The sequence below is a fragment of the Neoarius graeffei genome, chromosome 1, assembly GCF_027579695.1.
Source record: "Neoarius graeffei isolate fNeoGra1 chromosome 1, fNeoGra1.pri, whole genome shotgun sequence".
Classification (NCBI taxonomy): domain Eukaryota; kingdom Metazoa; phylum Chordata; class Actinopteri; order Siluriformes; family Ariidae; genus Neoarius; species Neoarius graeffei.
The window spans coordinates 41,483,558-41,508,984 of NC_083569.1; the positions used below are offsets into that span (position 1 = coordinate 41,483,558).

A 25,427-nucleotide genomic window follows, 5' to 3' on the forward strand; every position below is an offset into this window, starting at 1 on the left:
TGGGAACAAGATAGTTATCTTGTGCACAACATTATTAAAACAAGTTATTATCTTGTGGCAACAAGTGTTCTTGTGGGAACAAAATAGTTAACTTGTGCACATCATTGTTAAAACAAGTTATTAGCTTGTAGGAACAAGATCATTGTATTGTGCATACAAGATGAGAAATTGTTCCGAGAAGATAATAAGATTTAAAAAAAAATAACCTTAGGAAACTTTCAGGGCTCCATAAAAAACTCACAAAACCGGTTTCTGGTCATAATCACGACTAGAAACTTCTTCAGTGAGTTGAGTGTGTTTAAACTCGATTAGCTATGCCTCCTCAGAACTAATCGTTAACTCGATTAGCCAGGCCTTGAGAGACGTAAACACATCTTCTTCCTGCCTGCGCTGTTCGGCGGGCCGCCGGTGGGCTTGTGCTGTGAGACGCGACATATTTTTTTTTAAAACCCGTTTTAAACCTGCTTTTGCTTCATATTAGTGAATAAATCTTCACTATGGGCAAGAAGGAAGAAGAGGAGGTCATTAGGATCGCGAAGAAGATCGATAAACTGGCACAGAAGAAAAATGGGGTGAGCTGTTCTGTCATGAATGAATTCCAGGCAGACACAGAAGCTAAGTTAGCGTAGCCGATAGCGGGGTGGAATCCCAAACGGCCTCCTAGTGGACATGTAGTGCACTACCGAGTAGTGGTGTAGAAGCTGGTATTCAGAGCCCGGCGAAGTGCATGAATGTAGGGAGAAGTGAGCAATTTGGGGTTTACCTTTTTATAAATCGAAAATAGAGCTGGATGTGTTAATTTACAATTTCGGTTCAACTGATTCAACAAGCTTGACGAAATTAAGAAGAAAATAAGTGAAGGTGGTGGTTTTATATATATATATATATATATATATATATATATATATATATATATATATTAATCTAAAACCCTATCGAAGAACATGTATATGGTGTGTAAGGAATTTGACTTTCGCGTGCAGTTCTTTAATGAAATGAATTGGTTCATGCGATTAAGAAGTGAAGGACAATAAAGCAGCTAAACTTTGTTGTGTTTGATAAACAACTATCAGCTGCGCAGTTTGGTGAATGAAGGTGACTTACCCTGGAGTTGGCTGTAATGCTATCTGATTTAACTGGCGCCTCAGACCAGCCTGTTAAAGTTAAACTGAGATGAGGCAAGAGCAGACTGGAACACTGTATACATACTGCTTGTTGGGACCAGATTCACTGCTACATGATGACTAGTGAACATGCGTTATGTTTTTTTTTTTTTTTTTTTATGAAACATTCATGTCTCATAATACAGGACTGTAGGATTAAAAGAAAGAAAGTGCAACTTTTTATTCATCACACACTTGTGAAATTCCTCTCTGCATTTAACCCATCTGAAGCAGTGAACACACACACACACCCAGAGCAGTGGGCAGCCATGCTAACAGCGCCCGGGGAGCAGTTGGGAGTTAGGTGCCTCGCTCAAGGCCACCTCAGCCCAAGGCCATCCCATATTAACCTAACCTGCATGTCTTTGGACTGTGGGGGAAACCGGAGCACCCGGAGGAAACCCATGCAGACACGGGGAGAACATGCAAACTCCGCACAGAAAGGCCCTCGCCGGCCGCTGGGTTCGAACTCAGAACCTTCTTGCTGTGAGGCGACCGTGCTAACCACTACACCACTGTGCTGCCCAATCACCCCTACAGTTCTTGAAAACAAAACATAGTGCGCATGTTTCATTCATCCATCCATCTTCTACCGCTTATCCGGATCCGGGTTGTGGGGTAAAGGCCAATTTATGCTGACAACCCAGTCCTCGCAGATGGCGTTGCAGATGGCGTCTGCGAAGCCCCCCCCCTTCGCAGACACTCTGCGCGCACCTCCCAAAAATTGTGACCACCCCAGACAGCGTTGCAGACAAGAGGGCTCTGATTGGTCCACTCTACATCTGCTGTACACGCACTTCCGCTTCCCTACTTTCCCGGTTTGTTTTGTTTTCACGACCGCCATTTTTAAAAACACGAGCGAAGATGGAGCAGCACAAAGAGCGGTTGATCGAGGAAGTGAGGAAGTACGTACATCTATACGACTCCAGTTCTAGTCATTATAAGTAACCGGAGGATAAACACTCCACTAACCACACCCACCAACTACTCCTAGCGATTTCGCGACTTCGCGCCCCCCTTGCGTTGTGGCGGTGAATAACATCGCGCACGCCTATTACTACCCGCTCAACGATAAATTACAACTGTCTGCGAAAAGCTATCTGTGAAAGCCTTGTCGCAAGAGCATGCAGAGGCCTTAAGAAGAAACCTTTATTTGTCACATGCACAGTTCAAGCACAGTGAAATTCATCCTCTGCATTTAACCCATCTGAAGCAGTGAACACACACACATCCAGAGCAGTGGGCAGCCATGCTAACAGTGCCCAGGGAGCAGTCAGGGATCAGGTACCTTACTCAAGGGCACCTCAGCCCAAGGCCGTCCCATGTTAACCTAACCTGCATGTCTTTGAACTGTGGGGGAAACCGGAGCACCCGGAGGAAACCCATGCAGACACGGGGAGAACATGCAAACTCCACACAGAAAGGCCCTCGCCGGCCGCTGGGTTCAAACCCAGAACCTTCTTGCTGTGAGGCGACCGTGCTAACCACTACACCACTGTGCTGCCCAATCACCCCTACAGTCCTTGAAAACAAAACATAGTGCGCATGTTTCATTCATCCATCCATCTTCTACCGCTTATCCGGATCCGGGTCGTGGGGTAAGAAGAAACCTTTATTTGTCACATGCGCACTTCAAGCACAGTGAAATTCATCCTCTGCTTTTAACCCATATGAAGCAGTGAACACACGCACACACTCAGAGCAGTGGGCAGCCACACCAGAGCGCCCGGCGAGCAGTCAGGGGTCAGGTACCTTGCTCAAGGGCACTTCAGCCCAAGGCCGCCCTAACGTCAACCTAACTGCATGTCTTTGGATTGTGGAGGAAACCCATACAGACGCAGGGAGAACATGCAAACCCCACACAGAAAGGCCCTCGCCAGCCGCTGGGCTCGAACCCAGAACATTCTTGCTGTGAGGCGACTGTGCTAACCACTACACAACTGTGCTGCCCCCAACAGCCTAAGCAGAGCAACCCAGACTTCCCTTTCCCTGGCCACCTTCACCAACTCTTCCGAGGGAATACCGAGGCGTTCCCAGGCCAGCCGAGAGATGTAATCTCTCCAGTGTGTCCTGGGTCTGCCCCGGGGTCTCCTCCTGGTGGGGCATGCCCAGAAAACCTCCCTTGGGAGGTGTCCAGGGGGCATCTCAACTGACTCCTTTCGATGTGGAGGAGCAGCGGTTCTACTCCGAGTCTCTCCCGAATGACCAAGCTTCTCACCCTGTCTCTAAGGGAGACTTCAGCCACCCTGCGGAGAAAACTCATTTCTACTGCTTGTATCCATGATCTCATTCTTTCGGTCACTACCCATAGCTCATGACCATAGGTGAGAGTGGGAACGTAGATGGTCCAGTAAATTGAGAGCTTTGCCTTTTGGCTCAGCTCTCTCTTTAACACAACAGACCGATTTAGTCTCCACATCACTGCGGACGTTGCCCCGATCCTTCTGTCCAACTCCCGGTCCCCCTTACCCTCACTCATGAACAAAAGCCCGAGATACTTAAACTCCTCCACTTTGGGTAGCACAAACATTTGTGCCCATGTTTCGCACAAGTAAAATTGACCAAAGTGTCTCAATTTACTGGTCCGTCTACGTTCCCACTCTCACCTATGGTCATGAGCTATGGGTAGTGGCCGAAAGAATGAGATCACGCATACAAGCGGTAGAAATGAGTTTTCTCCGACCGCAGGGTGGCTGGGCTCTCCTTTAGAGACAGAGTGAGAAGCTCGGTCATTTGGGAGAGACTTGTAGTAGAACCGCTGCTCCTCCACATCGAAAGGAGTCAGTTGAGATTCCCCCGGACGCCTCCAAGGGAGGTTTTCTGGGCATGCTCTACCGGGAGGAGACCCCGGGGCAGACCCAGGACACGCTGGAGAGATTACATCTCTCAGCTGGCCTGGAAACGCCTCAGTATTCCCCCGGAAGAGCTGGTGGAGGTGGCCGGGGAGAGGGAAGTCTGGGCTGCTCTGCTTAGGCTGTTACCCCCGTGACCTGGATCCGGATAAGCTGAAGATAGATGGATGGTGTTCTATGTAGCTAAGAGTAAATATAAAACATGCGTGTGAAAATATAGAAATATACAAACGTAGATCCATCCATCCATATCACTACAGTGATGTGGCCGCTCTGACAGCTTCAGCTATCAAAGTCTCTAGGGAACATTACAGTAGTGGTTTCCCGTTGCCTTCTACTGGATTATTATAGAGGTTTTCTCTTCTCAACCGTTAACATTCACACCTATGGACAATTTAGAGCATGTCTTTGGACTGTGGGGGAAACCTGCACAGACACGGGGAGAACATGCAAACTCCACACAAAAAGGCCCTTGTTGACCACTGGGCTCGAACCCAGAACCTTCTTGCTGTGAGGCAACAGTGCTAACCACTATACCACCATGCCGCCCATTAAGCTAATACCATGCTTTACGAATAATATTACCCAGAGGTAACATCTATAAAGAAATAAGCAGTAGGCCTAAGAAAGAACCTTGTGGAACACCAAACTTTAACTTAGTATGCACAGAAAAATTACTATTTACATCAACGAACTGATAGTGATTTAGATAAATAAGACCTGATCCAGGAGAGGGCCATTCCTTTAACTTCCACAACATTTTCTAGTCTATCCAGGAGAATGGAATGATCAATGGTGTCGAAGGCTGCACTAAGGTCATGTAATACAAACAGGGAGACACAGCCCTGATCAGATGCCAACAGTAGGTTATTTATTACTTTAACCAGTACTGTCTCTGTGCTATGATGTCTAAATCCTGACTGATATACATTTCATGGATGTTATTCCTATGTAGATATGAGCATAACTGTTGTACCACAACTTTTTCAAGGATCTTGGAAATAAAGGGGAGGTTTGATATTGGCCACACACAAACATGGATAAGAGGAAAAATATACATGAGGCAACCAAATACATTTGTAAAAGTATCAAATCAAAGTCCTTCCCACGCCATGTGGCGCATAGGGTGGCACCGGTCTCCGTTTCTGTAGCCCTCGGCCTCTCACCTATTACATAAGTAGGATTACAGTGGGGGCTAGTCCTCTGGTAACTGCGAGAGTTTGACTCCCCACTCGCATCTGTATTGCAGTGTGCCTTGCCAGACGGCACTAGGTACCATTTTTACGATGGTCTTTGGCAGTGTTTTCCCCAGAAAAAAAATTAAAGCCCTAAATTCTGGCATGATAATGCACAGGCAATTGAGTGCTAATGGCGCGAAAGCGAGTGCCAAAGGCACGAGGTGAAACTAGGGGGGTCCGGGGGTATGCCCCCCCCCCCCGGAAAACTTTTTGAAAATAGATGCTCTCAGGTGCATTTTCAGGGTCTCGGAGGTTTTAGATACATGATTATAGGATAGATTTTACCAGTGTTTCAATTATTTCTGACCTAAATAGTATTAATGTATACACATTTAAAATTTCTCCTTAAAGTTCAACATGCAAGTTAAACTGTTCCGTTATAGATTCCTTAGGTATATGATAGATTGAAAGTCTACGGGGATCCCTTAATTATCTATGATCAAGTAGTGTTGAAACAAAAATGTGCATGAAAATATGACCAGTGGTTTGCTCCAGCTTATGCAATCCGATGAAGAGAATCGATCATCATGACCTCCTGTTGATCACAAACGGATCTGAACCGAAGACCCACCACCTTAAAATAAGTTGCTGTATTACTAGAACTGTAATGATTTAGAATGTTTCTGATGCAATTACCGTAATATATGTATAACTAAGATGCACTGAAAAGAAAAGTAAGGCAACTGCATATTATAAAGTTTAAATTTTGGCACTTTATTAAATGGACTAGATTAAGATTAAAACACATTTAAAGGAAAAGAAAAATTAATTCATACATTTAAGTTTGCAGAAAGATTATGTACTTATAAACACGTTCATGAAGAGAATTTGTTAGTAAGTGTCAAATGTCGCATAATTGCGAATAATAATAACGATAAGCGTATTTGGCAGTGTGACGTCACTGTGAGCCTTTAACAAAAGAATAATCCGGAGCCGCCTTTTGTTAAAGGGATCCCAGTGACATCACACTGCCAAAAATGCTTATGATTATTATTTGAAATGATGCTATATTTGACACATTTGGACAACTTCACTTCGTGAGAGTGTTTATAAGTACATAATCTTTCTGCAAACCCAAACTAATGAATTAAGTTTTCTACTCCTTTAAAGCAGATTAATTCTCCTCGGATTTTGCTCGGCCCAATGTTGGGCGACCCTCTCATAGTCCATCTCGCTGTCATCCATGCTGATGTGGATCACATTGTCCAGCGAGTCTTCTCCCAGCTTATTAAAATCAGTCGGCTTTGTCTGTCTGGTGGGGGACAACATCGGCAGCCAATGAGATCGCTTATAATGAATCGGAAAATTCCGGGATGTCTAACGGTTTCTTTCAATATTTTTATTGGACGGTTTGAACACGTGATCTTGACATCATACCACACAGACATATTACTTTGACAGAATCAACACAGGGGCGGCACGGTGGTGTAGTGGTTAGCGCTGTCGCCTCACAGCAAGAAGGTCCGGGTTCGAGCCCCGTGGCCAGCGAGGGCCTTTCTGTGCGGAGTTTGCATGTTCTCCCCGTGGGTTTCCTCCGGGTGCTCCGGTTTCCCCCACAGTCCAAAGACATGCAGGTTAGGTTAACTGGTGACTCTAAATTGAGCGTAGGTGTGAATGTGAATGGTTGTCTGTGTCTATGTGTCAGCCCTGTGATGACCTGGCGACTTGTCCAGGGTGTACCCCGCCTTTCGCCTGTAGTCAGCTGGGATAGGCTCCAGCTTGCCTGCGACCCTGTAGAACAGGATAAAGCGGCTGGAGATAATGAGATGAGAATCAACACAAACATTGGAAAAAAAGACCGCTTGTTTAACACAAATATCAATCAGTATGTAAATGGATCTGTTATTTGCTCCCCTATGTATCTAGTTACCTGTGGGTAGGAAATGTAACGTATCGGTATAAATCTAAGCGTATCGGATTTTAACTAAAGCGACTAAGCGTATCGGCAGGCAGAGCAAGCGTATCGGGCCCGATACGCTAAAACGCTTTGGGGAAAACCATGCTTTGGCATGACCCGACTGTGAGTAGAACTCGCAATCTCCCGATCGAGAGGCGGACACGCTAACTACGAGGCCAACTCGCGGTTTGTAAAAGTATAGCATTTGCTTTAATCACTCAGAGCTGTAAGTACTAATATACATGTATGGATGTAATTAAAGTAATAATAATGTGCTGTTTTATTTATTGTTTGTTATTATTGTGTTATCATTCAGTCAGGGGCTTTGGAGCTTCTCAAGGAACTGAAGAATGTGCCCATGACTTTGGAGTTGCTTCAGGTAATGCATCTTTGTTCACAGTTGTGTTCGATCACCGTCCGTGTTTAATTTGAATAAATCAAATCAGCTGTTTTTCCTGCGCCCCAACAGTCGACCAGGATCGGGATGTCTGTGAACGCTATCCGCAAGCAAAGCACAGATGAGGAGGTGACCTCACTGGCGAAATCTCTTATCAAGTCCTGGAAGAAGCTTCTGGGTAAGTTCAACAGTTGCCATTCTTTTGGTAGATCTTAAAAGCTGCCTTACCTGATTTGTCGTGTGTGTGTGTGACTTGGGAGTGTAGATGAACCCCCTGGTGGAGACAAACCCTCTGAGGAGAAAAAGAAGGAACCTGCAGCACCGGTCATGTCTCAGTCGCAGGGTAGCCCTGAGCCCAGAGAGGAAAGGTATCCATAAACCTTTGAGATGTAGTGTTCTCCATATTCAAACGCAGAACTATCAATTGATAAATATCAAAAACAATACAGCATCAGAATTGTGTATAATCAGTGTTGCCACACAGCATATTACTGAGTCTGAACAACTTGGTCACAGTAGTTGGCTCTTGTAATTAGCGTGTCATATGAAGCTAATAAATAATCTGAATTCAGGGATCGAAACGGGAATTTGGGAGCACTGGTCCATTTGGACCAGTGCCTCTCGGAGGTACTGGTCAGAATGGAGTAGCACTGTCCGTATTTATAATTACAAATTTCAAGCCGATTTAATATTTTTATTCATATAATACAACCATATTATACATGAGTGATCAATTTCAACTGTCTATAAACTTCTTCCTCAGTCATCTCATTATCATCACAATCTTCGAAACCCTCATCCAGATCATCATCATCCTCTATCGGGTCATACACATCATGCTGCGTCTCCTCGTCATCTTCATCTTCCACCTCCTCATTCTGTCTCTCCTGGGGCTCGACATCCGTTTGTTTTGATAGCTGTCAGAAATGTCAAGCCAAGGACTTTTAAACTCCGCGGGGGTCTAATCTATCTGACCAATAGCGGTTCAAGTTACATTTGTCTTCACGGGCAGCAACGAAAATGAACAGGAAGAAACGAAACTTCGCGCAGCCATGTTGCATGTAGCGGTGTATACTGCGCACGTAAACAATATGGCGGTGCCCGCGTCTATGCCAACTTGCCAAATGTCTCTCAAAATCTATTGAAATTATCGTAAAAAACGGTAAAATAGACCAAGTTCTGCTTAAAATGGGCGAGAATCATTGATAGAAACCATCGAGGCAGTGAGTAGTTTGATATATATAGCGTGGCGAGCCAGTTGCCCACTTGGTCGAGTACATGTTGTCACTAGTCGCCCGTACCCTTTCCAACTCGCATTGGCGAGTGGGCGACCGCCCGTTTCGATCCCTGTGAATTTGGGAAACTACATCAGAAAATATTGGCAGGTGCGTCCCGATATGTTGAAGATATTTTCACTTGTTTTCTTCACTCACTCGTGATGGTTCACCACTCAAACATAAATGTTATATCTTCCTGCAACCGTATAATATATATGCGTGTGTGTGTGTGTATATATATAAAAATCAGACACAAACACAGTACCGTGCAAAACTCTGTGGCACCCTTTTTCCGCACAAACTTTGTTATAGATTTCTATTTTCTGACTTCTACATTATCGAGTCAGTACAAAAACATTTTAGAGTCCAAACGTTCGTTTTCCAGCACAAAATTAAAAGTGATGGAAAAATAAGTTTGTATCTGAGCAGCATATGACACAAGAGCACACTTTTCAGATTAAAAAAGAAAACATAATGAAGGTTACTTGGTTTTGGTGCAAAATTAAGAAGCAAGTGTGACAAAGTGTCCAGAAGAACTGTGGCTGGTTCTGTAAGATGCTCAGTAAAACCTACAGCTCATTTCCTTATAAAACCGCACTCACTGTACCGGAGACTACTATTTTTTTTTTTTTTTTTTTTATAAAGCAAAGGGTTGTCCCACACCAAATATTGACGTTTTCATTTATTATGGCTTACTGCTGTTTATAGTGTTTTTTTAATGTTGAAACATTTCATTATTTAAGTCTACATCATTTCTTGTGTGTGTGTGTATATAGTGCTGAGCGTAAATGAGTACACCCCCTTTGAAAAGTTAAATTTTAAACAATATCTCAATGAACACACACAATTTCCAAAATGTTGACAAGACAAAGTTTAATAGAACATCTGTTTAACTTACAACCCCGATTCCAAAAAAGTTGGGACAAAGTACAGATTGTAAATAAAAACAGAATGCAATGATGTGGAAGTTTCAAAATTCCATATTTTATTCAGAATAGAACATAGATGACATATCAAATGTTTAAACTGAGAAAATGTATCATTTAAAGAGAAAAATTAGATGATTTTAAATTTCATGACAACACCACATCTCAAAAAAGTTGGGACAAGGCCATGTTTACCACTGTGAGACATCCCCTTTTCTCTTTACAACAGTCTGTAAACATCTGGGGACTGAGGAGACAAGTTGCTCAAGTTTAGGGATAGGAATGTTAACCCATTCTTGTCTAATGTAGGATTCTAGTTGCTCAACTGTCTTAGGTCTTTTTTGTCGTATCTTCCTTTTTATGATGCGCCAAATGTTTTCTATGGGTGAAAGATCTGGACTGCAGGCTGGCCAGTTCAGTACCCGGACCCTTCTTCTACGCAGCCATGATGCTGTAATTGATGCAGTATGTGGTTTGGCATTGTCATGTTGGAAAATGCAAGGTCTTCCCTGAAAGAGACGTCGTCTGGATGGGAGCATATGTTGCTCTAGAACCTGGATATACCTTTCAGCATTGATGGTGTCTTTCCAGATGTGTAAGCTGCCCATGCCACACGCACTAATGCAACCCCATACCATCAGAGATGCAGGCTTCTGAACTGAGCGCCGATAACAACTTGGGTCGTCCTTCTCCTCTTTAGTCCGAATGACACGGCGTCCCTGATTTCCATAAAGAACTTCAAATTTTGATTCGTCTGACCACAGAACAGTTTTCCACTTTGCCACAGTCCATTTTAAACGAGCCTTGGCCCAGAGAAGACGTCTGCGCTTCTGGATCGTGTTTAGATACGGCTTCTTCTTTGAACTATAGAGTTTTAGCTGGCAACGGCGGATGGCACGGTGAATTGTGTTCACAGATAATGTTCTCTGGAAATATTCCTGAGCCCATTTTGTGATTTCCAATACAGAAGCATGCCTGTATGTGATGCAGTGCCGTCTAAGGGCCCGAAGATCACGGGCACCCAGTATGGTTTTCCGGCCTTGACCCTTACGCACAGAGATTCTTCCAGATTCTCTGAATCTTTTGATGATATTATGCACTGTAGATGATGATGTGTTCAAACTCTTTGCAATTTTACACTGTCGAACTCCTTTCTGATATTGCTCCACTATTTGTCGGCGCAGAATTAGGGGGATTGGTGATCCTCTTCCCATCTTTACTTCTGAGAGCCGCTGCCACTCCAAGATGCTCTTTTTATACCCAGTCATGTTAATGACCTATTGCCAACTGACCGAATGAGTTGCAATTTGGTCCTCCAGCTGTTCCTTTTTTGTACCTTTAACTTTTCCAGCCTCTTATTGCCCCTGTCCCAACTTTTTTGAGATGTGTTGCTGTCATGAAATTTCAAATGAGCCAATATTTGCCATGAAATTTCAAAATGTCTCACTTTCGACATTTGATATGTTGTCTATGTTCTATTGTGAATACAATATCAGTTTTTGAGATTTGTAAATTATTGCATTCTGTTTTTATTTACAATTTGTATTTTGTCCCAACTTTTTTGGAATCGGGGTTGTATAACGTGAAAGTGAGGTTAATAATATAGACTTGGATTCCACATTTTTCAGTTTTACTCAAATTAGGGTGGTGCAAAAATGAGTACACCCCACTGAAAGTCTCTGGAGCAAAGCTAAATTGTAGACTACAAATGTCTAATTTAACAAGAATGCAATCAGGGGTGACTCTAATTAGTCATTACACAGGTGTCCAGCAGACAGTTGACTATAAAACGGTGTTAAAGTGCATATCACGGGTAAATTCAGGAGCAAGATCAATGTAATTCTCCCGTTTTATATTAAACTTTGGTCAAATATCTGTCACATTTTGCGCAATTTTTTTACCTTGCGCAATACCAGAAAAATTCAGTTGAAATCAAGCCATTTGAGGTGAATTGGTCCGCCTCTGAAAAAACTTGGCATTTGGATTTCCCGGCAAACATTGATTTTCGTGACGTCGCGTGCGGGACGCCTCCCTCTGAATCCTACGCCAGCGCTGGTTTGTTTATGAGAAAACGACCTGGTGGTTTTCTGCAAATTTCTTCAAAATTATCGCGTAATTATTAAAATGATTAACAGATGTATCGTAGGAGGGTGTAGCAACACCAATCTTGATGGGATTAGTACTCATCGTTTTCCAAAAGACCGGACAATGAGAGAGAAATGGGAGCGCTTGGTCTACACAGGCTGTGCACTGAAACCGTGCAGAGCTCGCGCAGCCTGCTGGTGCTTCCGCAGGTGACGTCACGAATCTGGCTCCAGACTCCCTTGGGATTTTTCCAGACGCGTTTTATTTTATTTTTTTCTGCTGTAGACAGATGGCCTTGTGCAAAATTACCCTTTTGGATGAGTGTGTAAAGCAGGGGTCTTCAATCCTATCCACAAAGGGCCAGTGTGGCTGCAGGCTTTCATTCCAACCAAGCAGGAGCTACACCTGATTTCACTTGTTTAATCATTTCACCCTCGTCTCCAGTCAACAATCAAGTGAGCCTCCAATTTGGCTGTAATGAAAGCCTGCAGCTACACCGGCCCTTTGCGGATAGGATTGAAGACCCCTGGTGTAAAGGGACATACTTTCATATATATATATATATATATATATATATATATATATATATATAAAGAATTTGGTCCAGGATATGCACTTTAAAGAAAACCCCTTCCCATTTCATGCTGTCAGCAACGGCACCACATGGAAGAGAAATGACATGAGACCTGAGAGAGAAAATAATTTCATTCCACCACAAAGGTGAAGGCTAAAGAAGATCAGCAAAGCTTTACTTATCAGTCAGAATACTGTAGCAAAAGTGGTACAAAAATTTAAGAAAGATGGAACTGCAACCATCTCACAGAGACGTCCAGGTCGTCCACGGAAGTTAACACCTCGACAGGAGCGTCTTCTGATGAGAAGGGTTGAAGAAAATCAGCATGCAAGTTCACTGCAGTTATCTAAAGAAGTAGAAAGCCAAACTGGGGTGACTATTTCCCGTGGCACAATACGGCGTACACTGCAGAGGAATGGCATGCATGGATGCCGTCCACGAAAGAAGCCTCTCCTAAAGCCCAGGCACAAAAAAGCCCATCTAGAGTTTGCCAGGGTCCATGCTGACAAAGATGAAGACTACTGGGACTCTATACTCTGGAGTGATGAGACCAAGATAAATGTTTTTGGAACTGATGGCTTCAAAACTGTATGGCGTCGCAAAGGTGAGGAATACAAAGAAAAATGCATGGTGCCTACAGTGAAACATGGTGGTGGCAGTGTCCTTATGTGGGGCTGCATGAGTGCTGCTGGTGTCGGGGAGCTGCATTTCATTGATGGCATCATGAATTCACAGATGTATTACTCTATACTGAAAGAGAAGATGCTACCATCACTCCGTGCCCTTGGTCGTTGCGCACTTTTCCAACATGACAATGATCCTAAACGCGCATCTAAGACCACTGTTGGATTTCTGAAGAAGAACAGGGTGAAAGTGATTCAGTGGCCAAGTACACTGTATTGCCAAAAGTATTCGCTCACCTGCCTTGACTCACATATGAGCTTAAGTGACGTCCCATTCCTAATCCATAAGGTTCAATATGATGTCGGTCCACCCTTTGAAGCTAGAACAGCTTCGACTCTTCTGGGAAGGCTGTCCACAAGGTTTAGGAGTGTGTTTATGGGAATTTTTGGCCATTCTTCCAGAAGCACATTTGTGAGGTCACACACTCATGTTGGACGAGAAGGCCTGGCTCTTGGTCTCCGCTCTAATTCATCCCAAAGGTGTTCTATCGGGTTGAGGTCAGGACTCTGTGCAGGCCAGTCAAGTTCATCCACACCAGACCCTGTCATCCATGTCTTTATGGACCTTGCTTTGTGCACCGGTGCACAGTCATGTTGGAAGAGGAAGGGGCAGCTCCAAACTGTAAAAACAGTCTGCATGCCGAGGTGCTTGATTTTATACACCTGTGGCCATGGAAGTGATTGGAACACCTGATTCCGATAATTTGGATGGGTGAGCAAATACTTTTGGCAATATAGTGTATATTTCCTGATCTGAACCCAATCGAACACCTATGGGGAATTCTGAAGAGACAAGTTGAGCATCACTCTCCATCCAGCATCCAGTCACTAAAAGAGGTCATTGTTGAAGAATGGAAAAAGATTGATGTTGCAAAATGTCGCCAACTTGTTCATTCCATGCCTAGAAGACTTGGTGCTGTCGTTAAAAATCATGGCGGCCATACAAAGTACTAGATGCAGTAGTTTTTGTTGTGGGGTGTATTCATTTTTGCACCACCATAATTTGAGTAAAACTGAAAAAAATGTGTACTATAAGTTATATTATTAACCTTACTTTCACGTTATAAGTTAAACAGATGTTATATTAAACTTTGTCTTGTCAACATTTTGGAAATTGTTTGTGTTCATTGAGAGATTGTTTAAAATTTAACTTTTCAGAGGGGGTGCACTCATTTACGCTCAGCACTGTATGTATTAAAAAAAAATTCTTTTCGGAGTCCTTAACTCACTTTCCCCTTTTTCTGTGTCCTAATCCTCTCCAGCTCGAGCAGTAATTCAAGCAGTAAGAGTGAGGCTGTTGATATGATGCCCACCACCCACATGTCAACGTTCCCTCGAGCACCAGGAACATCTGACTCGGTGCGCCTTAAGTGCAGAGAAATGCTCTCCAGTGCTCTGCAGACTGGAGGCAAGTCATGCTGCACATACACAGTTTCAGGTTTCGGTACCATTTTTTTAAAGATTCATGAGCAGAGGCGACTTGGAGCAAGAACCTTTGGCAACCATTCTCATGTTTAATATTTTGTAGTAATATGTATGATAAGGGGTGCGACACAGTGGCGTAGCGGTTAACACGGTCACCTCACAGCAAGAAGGTTCTGGGTTTGAACCTGCCTGTTGACCGGGGTCTTTCTGTGTGGAGTTTACATGTTCTCCCTGGGCCTGTGTGGGTTTCCTCCCACAGTTCGGAGACATGAGGATTACAGTGGTGCTTGAAAGTTTGTGAACCCTTTAGAATTTTCTATATTTCTGCATAAATATGACCTAAAACATCATCAGATTTTCACACAAGTCCTAAAAGTAGATAAAGAGAACCCAGTTAAACAAATAAGACAAAAAGATATTTGGTAGGCACGTTAGGTTGTCCACATTTTGTTGGACAATGTACAACCCCGATTCCAAAAAAGTTGGGACAAAGTACAAATTGTAAATAAAAACAGAATGCGATAATTTATAAATCTCAAAAATTGATATTGTATTCACAATAGAACATAGACAACATATCAAATGTCGAAAGTGAGACATTTTGAAATTTCATGCCAAATATTGGCTCATTTGAAATTTCATGACAGCAACACATCTCAAAGTTGGGACAGGGGCAATAAGAGGCTGGAAAAGTTAAAGGTACAAAAAAGGAACAGCTGGAGGACTAAATTGCAACTCATTAGGTCAGTTGGCAATAGGTCATTAACATGACTGGGTATAAAAAGAGCATCTTGGAGTGGCAGCGGCTCTCAGAAGTAAAGATGGGAAGAGGATCACCAATCCCCCTAATTCTGTGCCGACAAATAGTGGAGCAATATCAGAAAGGAGTTCGACAGTGTAAAATTGCGAAGAGTTTGAACATATCATCATCTACAGTGCATAATATCATCAAAAGATTCAGAGAATCTGGAAGAATCTCTGTGCATAAGGGTCAAGGCCGGAAAACCATACTGGGCGCCTGTGATCTTCGGGCCATTAGACGGCACTGCATCACATACAGGCATGCTTCTGTATTGGAAATCACAAAATGGGCTCAGGAATATTTCCAGAGAACATTATCTGTGAACACAATTCACCGTGCCATCTGCCGTTGCCAGCTAAAACTCTATAGTTCAAAGAAGAAGCCGTATCTAAACATGATCCAGAAGCGCAGACGTCTTCTCTGGGCCAAGGCTCATTTAAAATGGACTGTGGCAAAGTGGAAAACTGTTCTGTGGTCAGACGAATCAAAATTTGAAGTTCTTTATGGAAATCAGGGACGCCGTGTCATTTGGACTAAAGGGGAGAAGGACGACCCAAGTTATCGGCGCTCGGTTCAGAAGCCTGCATCTCTGATGGTATGGGGTTGCATTAGTGTGTGTGGCATGGGCAAGCTTACACATCTGGAAAGACACCATCGATGCTGAAAGGTATATCCAGGTTCTAGAGCAACATATGCTCCCATCCAGACGACGTCTCTTTCAGGGAAGACCTTGCATTTTCCAACATGACAATGCCAAACCACATACTGCATCAATTACAGCATCATGGCTGCGTAGAAGAAGGGTCCGGGTACTGAACTGGCCAGCCTGCAGTCCAGATCTTTCACCCATAGAAAACATTTGGCGCATCATAAAACGGAAGATACGACAAAAAAGACCTAAGACAGTTGAGCAACTAGAATCCTACATTAGACAAGAATGGGTTAACATTCCTATCCCTAAACTTGAGCAGCTTGTCTCCTCAGTCCCCAGACGTTTACAGACTGTTGTAAAGAGAAAAGGGGATGTCTCACAGTGGGAAACATGGCCTTGTCCCAACTTTTTTGAGATGTGGTGTTGTCATGAAATTTAAAATCACCTAATTTTTCTCTTTAAATGATACATTTTCTCAGTTTAAACATGTGATATGTCATCTATGTTCTATTCTGAATAAAATATGGAATTTTGAAGCTTCCACATCATTGCATTCCATTTTTATTTACAATTTGTACTTTGTCCCAACTTTTTTGGAATCGGGGTTGTATTGTCTCAGAAATTATTGCAATAAACGATATTATTGTTGACGTCTTCAAGATAATTTTATGCCATAATAATGATCATGCAAATACACCCTTTCAAAGAACAGTAAACTTTTTGATTAATTCAATTTATTCAATTCAACAGTGGAAAGTAAAAAATATATAAACATAAATAACCTAAATAAATAAAACAACAATCAAACAAAACCACTCACAACTAAAACAATAAATAAAATACAATCTATGGCTCTTAAAAATTGCACTTAAGTAAATATTAGCTCGGCACAGGGTAATAAAAAGACATTCTTTTCTTCACAGACAACATTCTGACAATCCAGTTTCTCAAAGATTAGGACCCAGATAAACAAAAAGTGCGAAGTAACAACGTATTGCCAGCTGTCATTTGGATAAAAGTAACAATTATTAGAACGAGATAACATGTAGGCAAGAGCGTAGGTTTGGTATCAACATTGGTGGGGACAAAAACCCAATGCCAACCCCCAGTGGTGCCAACTTCAGGTCAACATAAAGGGTCACAATATTTTGCCGCATTGTGTTCCACCAAAAGAGATCCATCATCTCTCCAAAGTCCAGACTTTTAAAATTTGAAGTTCAGAACTGTAGTAATTCATGAATAAGAATAATATATGTAATTTATTTGATTAATTGCAAATCTTGCATGTGGTGATTAACTCATTCTACCAATTTGCAAATGTGTTTTACAAGCGAATAACGCATTGACTGTCGGGAGGGTGTATGTTCTTTTCCCCTCATAAATGGAAGTAAAACACATCCGGAGCATTAAACACTGCGTTCCCTGAGGCTGGCAGGGGGAGTGGGCTCTCTTCTGTGAGATCTTTAACTAGTTTAGAATGCTAGTTTAAGCTGATATGTGATTGATTGTAATGGTAAAACAGGACGAGGGCTCTAGAACTTTTTTGACATGTTGAAAGGTTGCAATTTTACTTGGCAACAAAATGTATCTGAATTCTGATTGGTTGTTATATTATTGCCCTTTTGTTGTCTTCTTGAGCCCAGAGCGGAGAGGGGAGGGGGAGAGGAGGGAGGGAGGGAGGGACAGGGTTCTACAAAGAGAAGTTTTCAGCCTACCGCTTTCAAATGAACCGCCTCGAAAACCAATCACTTTTTTTTTTTTTTTAAATCAATCAGTTCAGCATGTGTGTACTCGGTATGTGACGTTTTCAAAAGAGAGGCGGAGTAACCAAACATTTCTGATCAAGAGGGCGGAGGCTGTTTTGCTGATTACGTGAAAATGCTTGATTTGATTAAAAGGTGTTCGAGGCCCAGACAATGTCCACATCACCATCGGGTGGTTGTTGTTGTTTACATGTGTCCTGTTACCCGAACTCTGTCAGGGCTCTGCAGGTCTTAACTGAAGCGCTTCAAATTCAGGGTTAGCGGGCTGCTAAAGTTTGCAGGCACTTCACAAGCAAGACTCGGTGCAATATTAGCCAACATTAGCACAATCTGATATGATTTAATAATGTCTGTGTGACCTTAATTAACTCCAGTTGTTGTCGGTATCAAGTCGAATTGTTATTTACATGCCACGCAAACTTAGAAAACAGTCATATTCGTATGTTGTCGCTTTTACACACCGAGTACGAATTCTTGTTAACTGATTAATTTTACGAGCTAATCTAACGTTACATTCCTCAAGGACAGTTTGCTAGCTAGCAGCTGGTCACTGCACTGCAGCTGCACTTGCTAATTGACATGGTATCCGAACTTGCTTGCTGTTTTCGTGACCACGCCCCCAGAGCGAATATTCATGAGCGAATTTTGCATGGTGTTTCGCCCAGTGGAAACCTACAGTAACCCTTTGTGTACTGTACACAAAGCACGATTTTTTTTCTTCAATCAGAAATATTCAAAGGGATACGTCCATACCATCCATACCCAATTCTACGCCTGTGGTCTGTTCAACGGAGTAACGTGGTGTTGTCTCTTCCCCATTCAGTGGATACCCTGGCTGGATAACTGTTGCATGCTGGGAGGGCCCACCTCTGACAGAGAGCCGCGTGAGACGACAGAAAACAGCGTGGTGTTTTATTCTGGCAGTGGGTCAAGCTAATACTCTGACAACTTCTCTATGTAGATGTACAGCGCATAAATGCCAAAATCGCGGTAAAAAAATTAGCAAGTTAATTTTCATTTACCGTACAATAAGTCAGTATATCGAATATCACGACAGGCCTAATATTTGGTCATTTATTTACTGAGGAAAATGATCCAATATTACATATCTGTGAGTGGCAAAAGTATGTGAACCTCCTAGGATTAGCAGTTAATTTGAAGGTGAAATTAGAGTCAGGTGTTTTCAATGGGATGACAATCAGGTGTGAGTGGGCACCCTGTTTTATTTAAAGAACCGGGATCTATCAAAGTCTGATCTTCACAACACATGTACGAACAAAGGAGATTTCTGAGGACCTCAGAAAAAGCGTTGTTGATGCTCATCAGGCTGGAAAAGGTTACAAAACCATCTCTAAAGAGTTTGGACTCCACCAATCCACAGTCAGACAGATTGTGTACAAATGGAGGAAATTCAAGACCATTGTTACCCTCCCCAGGAGTGGTCGACCAACAAAGATCACTCCAAGAGCAAGGCATGTAATAGTTGACGAGGTCACAAAGGACCCCAGGGTAACTTCTAAGCAACTGAAGGCCTCTCTCACATTGGCTAATGTTAATGTTCATGAGTCCACCATCAGGAGAACACTGAACAACAATGGTGTGCATGGCAGGGTTGCAGTGGTGTGCAACTGCTTTCCAAAAAGAACATTGCTGCTCATCTGCAGTTTGCTAAAGATCACGTGGACAAGCCAGAAGGCTATTGAAAAATGTTTTGTGGACGGATGAGACCAAAATAGAACTTTTTGGTTTAAATGAGAAGCGTTATGTTTGGAGAAAGGAAAACACTGTATTCCAGCATAAGAACCTTATCCCATCTGTGAAACATGGTGGTGGTATCATGATTTGGGCCTGTTTTGCTGCATCTGGGCCAGGACGGCTTGCCACCATTGATGAAACAATGAATACACTACTCTAAATTGCCGTGAATGTGAATGGTTGTTTGTCTCGGTGTTAGCCCTGTTATAGATTGGCGATCTGCCTCGGGTGAGCCCCACCTCTCACCTGAAGTCCCCTGGGATTGACCCTGACAGATAAGCGGTATCGAAAATGGATGGATGGATGCGTGGGCATATGATAAGGGGGACTGACTAGGATAAACAAGAGCTCTCATGCCTTCATCTTGGCAGCTAAAGCAACCAAATATCTGTCTCAAAAAAGAGGATGGAGTGAAGTTGCTGTTCTGGAGCATATAAGTAAAGTGGACTTGTCGCCGTATTTTTAAATGTGGACATTTAAAGGAACAGTCCACCGTACTTCCATAATGAAATATGTTGTTCTCTGAATTGAGACGAGCTGATCCGTACCTCTCCGAGCTTTGTGCGACCTCCCAGTCAGTCAGACGTGCTGTCACTCCTGTTAGCAATGTAGCTAGGCTCAGTATGGCCAATGGTATTTTTTGGGGCTGTAGTTAGATGCGACCAAACTCTTCCACGTTTTTCCTGTTTACATAGGTTTATATGACCAGTGACATGAAACAAGTTCAGTTACACAAATTGAAACGTGGCGATTTTCTATGCTATGGAAAGTCCGCACTATAATGACAGGCGTACTAACACCTTCTGCGCGCTTCGGCAGCGCACTGATACCTTCACTCGGAGTTGTACCATTTTTTTTTTTAGACAGGGCGGACGGACCAGGGCATTCTCCCGCCTGGCCGTGCCCGACGAGGAGCGCTCTCGGCTGGCTTGGGAGGCAGATGGCAGCCCCTCCTGGAAGTGTGGTTTTACCATGGGCCTCATGCGGAAAAATGACGAAGTCCCAATTTTACCATGGGGCTCGAGTTGTACCATTTTTTTTTTTTAGACAGGGCGGACGGACCAGGGCATTCGCCCGCCTGGCCGTGCCCGAAGAGGAGTGAAGGTATCAATGCGTTGTCGAAGCGCGCAGAAGGTGTTAGTACGCCTGTCATTATAGTGCGGACTTTCCATAGTATAGAAAATCGCCACGTTTCAATTTGTGTAACTGAACTTTGTTTCATGTCACTGGTCATATAAACCTATGTAAACAGGAAAAACGTGGAAGAGTTTGGTCGCATCTAACTACAGCCCCAAAAAATACCATTGGCCATGCTGAGCCTAGCTACATTGCTAACAGGAGTGACAGCGCGTCTGACTGACTGGGAGGTCACACAAAGCTCGGAGAGGTACGGATCAGCTCGTCTCAATTCAGAGAACAACATATTTCATTATGGAAGTATGGTGGACTGTTCCTTTAAGGTCCATAGTTCACTCAGAAATTGCTCTTATTGCCTGACCTGAGGTCAGTTTTATCAAGTTCCTGGTTAACAAGGTAAAAATGGCATCAGTGTAAATGAGGACCTCTATCATTTGAAGAATGAAAGAGTTTATAAAGCGGATAAATGTAGTTGCAAGAAAATAAGCAAATGTTCCCCTCAGTTTTGTTTGTTTGTTTTTTGCCGTCTTTACTGTGGCGCTTCTGCTACATAGCTAATGTGTTTGTGTAATGTAACATCATGGTGCCTACAGTATATATTTGACTTACTTGCCAGCGACATAAGCTTTTGTAACTGTGCTGTATTTCTAAAGAAGTTGAATGTCTTTATTTCAAGTAAAGAGGTTTCTTGTTCAGTTTATATCTTTGTATGGTTGTCAAGAAGGCAGAACCTACGATCATGGATGGATGTAGTGTAATTTTTTTGCTTTCTTTCCTCCTTAGATGACCATATCACCATTGGGGCTGACTGCGATGAACTCGGAGCCCAGATTGAGGAATATATCCTTTGAGAATCCTGAGGCTGAGCCAGGGCTCTATATACTGTATGTGTTTGTGTCTTTTCATAGCCATCATGATATTTCAAGCAGATCCTTGACTAAACTGCACGCATCTTCCTGGAGTTCAAGAACACAGACATGAAGTATAAGAACCGCGTCCGAAGCCGAATCTCGAACCTTAAGGATGTGAAGAACCCCAACTTGAGGAGGAATGTCCTTTGTGGCAATGTGCCTCCAGATCGTATCGCCAAAATGACTGCAGAGGTGAGAGCATGACCAGAAATGTCTTACTTTCTTGATACTGTGCTTAGTGCTGTATTGGGGCTTTTAAACTGGACAGCTCAGCACGGCAGGTTAATTGTGATCACGTATTCTGTGCCAAATTTATTCATACCACTTGCTCAGGTGTCATAAGAGCAGAGCCGGGGAATATAATGGAGTTAAAAGTTGTGCTGAATGCCACTGATTTGTAACTGTAATTGTCACAGAACTGTTTTCTTGTCACTGTTGAGCCTGATTTTGTATTTTCTACCTGGGATCTAATTAAATACACTTTTAATTAAACTGGAGGCTAAATGGCTTCATGTTCACTTACTTTGTGCCCTGTATAGGGTATAACACAATCGAACTGCACACTCTAAGGTGCGTAGTACAAAATTACATGAGATTCTGCCATAGAAATGCATGGCTCTTAATGTTTTTGCATTTTTTTTGGTTGTGTGTGTGTGTTGTACAGTATCAGTCAAAAGTTTAGACACCCCTACTCCATTCATATGTTTTGCTGTATTTTGACTGTTTTCTACATTGTAGAACAATACTGAAGACATTTAAAACGATTGAATAACATCTGGAACATGTATGGAATTATGTGGTAAACAAAAAAGAATAAAAAAAAAAAACCCAACATTTTTCATATTTTAGATTCTTCAAAGTAGGCAGCGTTTACCTTGATGAAGCTGTACACACTATTGGCATTATCTTAACCAGCTTCATGAGGTAGACACCTGGAATACTTTTCAATTAACAGGTGCCTCGTCGAGTTAATTAATGCAACTTCTTGCCTTCTTAAAGGTAGACTGCCTTTCAAATTTTTCAGATTTAGGTCATAAAAATAATTTTCCCTGACACTCAATTATTTTTGTTTTGTGGACTGAAAGCTGCTGAATTTGAATCACAGACTTCCGATTTTATTAGGCTTTTTGTTTTAATAGAACAATTAATGAATTTAGGGCTACATGGTCCTAAATTCATTAACTGTTCTATTTAAAATTATATATATATTTTTTCTTGCTTCATCCTGACCCAATTCAAGATACTGCGTCATGCATCACGTGGTGAGCTTTTCCTGTTTGCGCAAGGCATTGTGGGATACAAATTTGAAACGGGAGAGAAAAATGGAGGACATGAGTGTGCGAATGAAAGGTGAAAGACCGACTACAGTAACGGAAAGTGAGAAGAAAAGACATTATGTTGCGAAGGAAAGGAAACACAGGACCAAACTAATAAACTGCATGCACACACGGGCTTCCTTTGTCTGCTTGACTGCGTGAAGCAAGCGATTTCATGCACATTATAACTCCTGGAGAGGGACTGGACTCTCTTCCATGCTGGAGTTGCCAAGGGTGAGTGGCGCCGGGCAGGGGTGGGGCTACTGGTAGCTCCCCAGTTCGACGTGCTAACATCGGAGTTCTCCCCAGTAAACGAGAGGGTCATTTCCCTGTGCTTTAGGGTCGGGGACAGTCTCTGACTGTCATTTGCACTTGTGTGCCAAATGGTAGTTCAGAGTACCCGGCCTTCTTGGAGTTCTTGAGTGGGGGTGCTAGACAATGCACCGCAAGGGGACTCTGTTGTTTTACTGGAGGACTTCAGTGCTCACGTGGGCAATGACAGTGAGACCTGGAGGGGTGTGATTGGAAGGAATGGCCTGCCCGATCTGAACCCGAGTGGTGTTCTGTTGTTGGACTCCTGTGCCATGCACGGTTTGGCCATAACGAACACCATGTTCGAGCATAAGGGTGTCCATAAGTGCATGTGGCACAAGGACACCCTAGGCCAGGGGTGTTCAAATTGATCCATAAAGGGCCGTGTGGCTGCAGGTTTTCATTCCAGCCATGCAGCAGCACACCTGACTTGGCTCATTCAATCAACTGAACTGTCTTCACACAGTCAAATACTTGCAGCCACACCCACCCTTGATTAAAGGGTGGGTGTGTCAGTTGATTGAATAAGCCAAATCAGGGTGCTGCTGCATGGCTGGAATGAAAACCTGCAGCCACACGGCCCTTTATGGATCAATTTGAACACCCCTGCCCTAGGCTGTAGATCAGTGATCAACTTTGTAGTTGTTTTGTCTGATATGCGACCTTGGACACTGGGGTGAAGAGAGGAGCTGAGCTATCAACTGATCACTACCTGGTGGCGAACTGGATCAGATAGTGGGGGAGGAGGCCAGACAGACCTGGTAGGCCCAAACGTGTAGTGAGGGTATGCTAGGAATGTCTGGCAGAGGCTCCTGTCCATCGGATCTTCAACTGCCACTGGCAGAGGTTCAACTGCATACCGGGGGATGATGGGGACATTGAGCCCGAGTGGACCATGTTCCATACCTCCATTGCTGAGGCAGCCGTGTGGAGCTGCGGCTGCAAGGTTGTTGGCGCCTGTTGTGGCGGTAATCCCAGAACCCGGTGGTGGACACCTGTGGTGAGAGGAACCGTCAAGCTGAAGGAGTCCCATTGGGATTGGTTAGCTTGTGGGTCTCCAGAGGCAGCTGACAGGTACTGATGAGCCAAGTAGAACATGGCTCTGGCAGTCACTGATGCAAAAACTCGGGTGTGGGAGGAGTTCGGTGAGGCCATGGAAAGCGACTTTCGGTCGGCCTCGAGGAGATTCTGGCAAACCGTCCGGTGACTCAAGAAGGGGAAGCTGTACTCTGTCCCGACAGTTTACAGTGAGGATGGCGTGCTGTTGACCTCAACTGGGGACATTGGTGGTGGAAGGAATACTTCGAGGATCTCCTCAATTCCAACTTCATGTCGTCTGAGGAGGACGCAGAGTCTGAGGGCGCTTGAGAGGACTCGCCCATCACGGGGGCTGAGGTTGCTGAGGTGGTTAAAAAGCTCCTTGGTGGCCGGGCTCCGGGGGTGGATGAGATTCACCTTGAGTTTCTGAAGGTGCTGGATGTTGTTGGGCTGTCTTGGCTGACATGCCTCTTCAACATTGCGTGGGGGTTGGGGACAGTGGCTGTGGATTGGTAGACTAGGGTGATGGTCCCCCTTTTCAGAAAAGGGGACTGGAGAGTGTTTTCCAACTATAGGGGGATCACACTTCTCAGCCTCCCCTGGAAAGCTTATGCAGGGGTGCTGGAGAGGAGAGTCCGGTTGCTAGTCGAACCTTGGATTCAGGAGGAATAATGCGGTTTTCATCCCGGTCATGGAACACTGGACCAGCTCTTTACCCTTGCAAGGTTGCTGGAGGGTGCATGGGAGTTTGCCCAATCGGTTTCCATGTGTTTTGTGGACCTGGAGAAGGCTTACAACCGTGTCCCTCCTGGTGCCCTGTGGGGGGGTGCTTCAGGAATATGGAGTTTGGGACCCGCTGCTGCAGGCCATTTGGTCCCTGTATGACTGGAGCAGGAGTTTGGTTCGCATTGCGGGCAATAAGTCAGACTTGTTCCCAGTGCATGTGGGACTCTGCCAGGGCTGCCCTCTGTCACCGGTCCTATTCATAACTTTTCTGGACAGAATTTCTAGGCACAGCCAAGGGACAGAGGGTGTCCGGTTTGGTGGCCTCAGGATCACGTCTGTGCTTTTTGCAGATGATGTAGTCCTGTTGGTTTCATCAATCTGTGACCTCCAGCAGGCGCTGGGATGGCTTGCAGCCGAGTGTGAAGCGGCTGGGATGAGAATCAGCACCTCAAGTCTGTGGTCATGGTGCTCAGCCAGAAATGGGTGGTGTGCCTACTT

The 25,427-nt window shown here is 43.8% G+C and overlaps 1 protein-coding gene across 1 annotated transcript in view; it reads left to right on the top strand.

Annotated features, from left to right (window-relative positions):
* The first annotated feature begins 363 nt into the window (after positions 1-363).
* The window catches only part of tcea1 (transcription elongation factor A (SII), 1), a 35,546-nt gene continuing 10,482 nt past the window's right edge, over positions 364-25,427 (top strand). The window contains exons 1-7 of the mRNA XM_060932025.1: positions 364-572; positions 7,467-7,529; positions 7,620-7,725; positions 7,813-7,915; positions 14,355-14,500; positions 21,410-21,466; positions 21,575-21,729. Coding sequence (XP_060788008.1) covers positions 498-572; positions 7,467-7,529; positions 7,620-7,725; positions 7,813-7,915; positions 14,355-14,500; positions 21,410-21,466; positions 21,575-21,729 — 705 coding nt within the window. The 5' untranslated portion in view covers positions 364-497. The remainder of the gene's footprint in view (positions 573-7,466; positions 7,530-7,619; positions 7,726-7,812; positions 7,916-14,354; positions 14,501-21,409; positions 21,467-21,574; positions 21,730-25,427) is intronic.